We start from the raw sequence: 1,491 nt of genomic DNA on the forward strand, positions 1-1,491 counted from the left end.
ACCGGATAATGTTTTACGGCCATGTCCCTAATAAAGTATATGTAGGCTATGTGTGGTAACCCTATCTACATACAGTTAGGGTGATATTTAATGACTAGATTGCCTTCTCTATGCAACTTAGCCAAACTCGTTTCGTTTGGTCACACCACAAGGTGTCACTGTGGCCTCAAAGCTTCAGCACCGCCGCTCTGAGATCGATTGCTAATGTCCGAGGTGAAACACGCCCCCACTCATTAGCATACAGACAAAGAAATACATAAATAAATAACTGTAGAAATAAATAAATGTGAAAATAAATAAATGTAGGAATAAATACATATATACATGAATAAATGTGGAAATAAATAAAAGTGGAAATAAATGATTGTATAAATAAATAAATGAAAAAATAAATAAACGTGGAAAAATATATAATTACACATAAATAAGGAAATAAAAGCACAAATACTCATTTATTTGTGCTTTTTTACATTTCTTCATGGATTTATTTTTTGTATTTATTTATTTTTAATATTGTCAATTTTGGCATTCCATACCTCCAGTGGTGCTATGAGGGAACTGAGAACAAACATAACAGTTTCTGGAAGCATACATTTTGACTGTATGATTGGTGAATCTCCACCACATGTTAGTAGCATAAGGATGAGGGGGATTAGGGTGATCCATCCATGAATCAAGTCGGTCTGTGTTGTTGATACTCTGTCATTTATTTCGGTGTTTTGGTGCAGACTCTGGAACCAACTGACCTGGGAACAAATGTTCATCTGTGGTAGCATTTACTCAAGTCAGCCTGCTCCAAGGTAGTATTCAAGAAGTCTGTGCCGTTCTAATCCATATCCATGTCTTTGCGCAGAGTTATGTTATCCTTGAAAAGGGTATCTGGAAGTTCTTCATCATCTGGGAATTGTCTCATAAGTATTGGTATTATGTTCACACATGTCAAAATGATCAACATAGATGCTATGTCTCGCTGTCCAAACAACTTTCGGAGTCTCATGGGATGCCATGGGTGTCTTCAGCCCTCCATATTATTTGCAAGGTTTATTTTTTAGTAAGATTCAATTCAATTCATATCCTTTAGTGTGATAAGTAAAAATCATCCACTGACCTGGTTTTAATCTAAATTCTGCTTTAAATCGTGTATGACAATTATGTGGTTTAAATTTCAAAGTCCCTGTGTTCAGGTTAATTGAGGGCCAAAGCAAATATTGAGTGCACAGTTAAAGTCCAACTTGGGCTTCTTTCAGTCCATGAATCATCCTGTGTTGAAGTAAAACCTACAGCCAATATAGCATTATCCTGTGACAGCAATTTCAGAGGCTCTAGCAGTTCCAGTTGTCTTTGTTCTTGAAATACAGACACATAACCAGAATTCACCAGTTCTTGATAACACGGCCTCTCAGTACCTTCCTCCCTAGTTGGAAAATAGAGCGATGTCCCTCTTATTCGGTCTGCAGGTGGTTTTCGGTGTGGGGTGTCATCCGTATGATC

The 1,491-nt window shown here is 37.1% G+C and overlaps 1 protein-coding gene across 1 annotated transcript in view; it reads left to right on the plus strand.

Annotated features, from left to right (window-relative positions):
- LOC130551104 (gamma-aminobutyric acid receptor subunit alpha-2-like) overlaps positions 1-745 on the plus strand; it is a 19,680-nt gene extending 18,935 nt beyond the window's left edge. The window contains exon 4 of the mRNA XM_057328657.1: positions 729-745. Within this exon, the coding sequence (XP_057184640.1) occupies positions 729-745 (17 nt within the window). The remainder of the gene's footprint in view (positions 1-728) is intronic.
- Positions 746-1,491: the final 746 nt, after the last annotated feature.

The sequence above is a fragment of the Triplophysa rosa genome, unplaced genomic scaffold, assembly GCF_024868665.1.
Source record: "Triplophysa rosa unplaced genomic scaffold, Trosa_1v2 scaffold63_ERROPOS2374434, whole genome shotgun sequence".
Taxonomy (NCBI): domain Eukaryota; kingdom Metazoa; phylum Chordata; class Actinopteri; order Cypriniformes; family Nemacheilidae; genus Triplophysa; species Triplophysa rosa.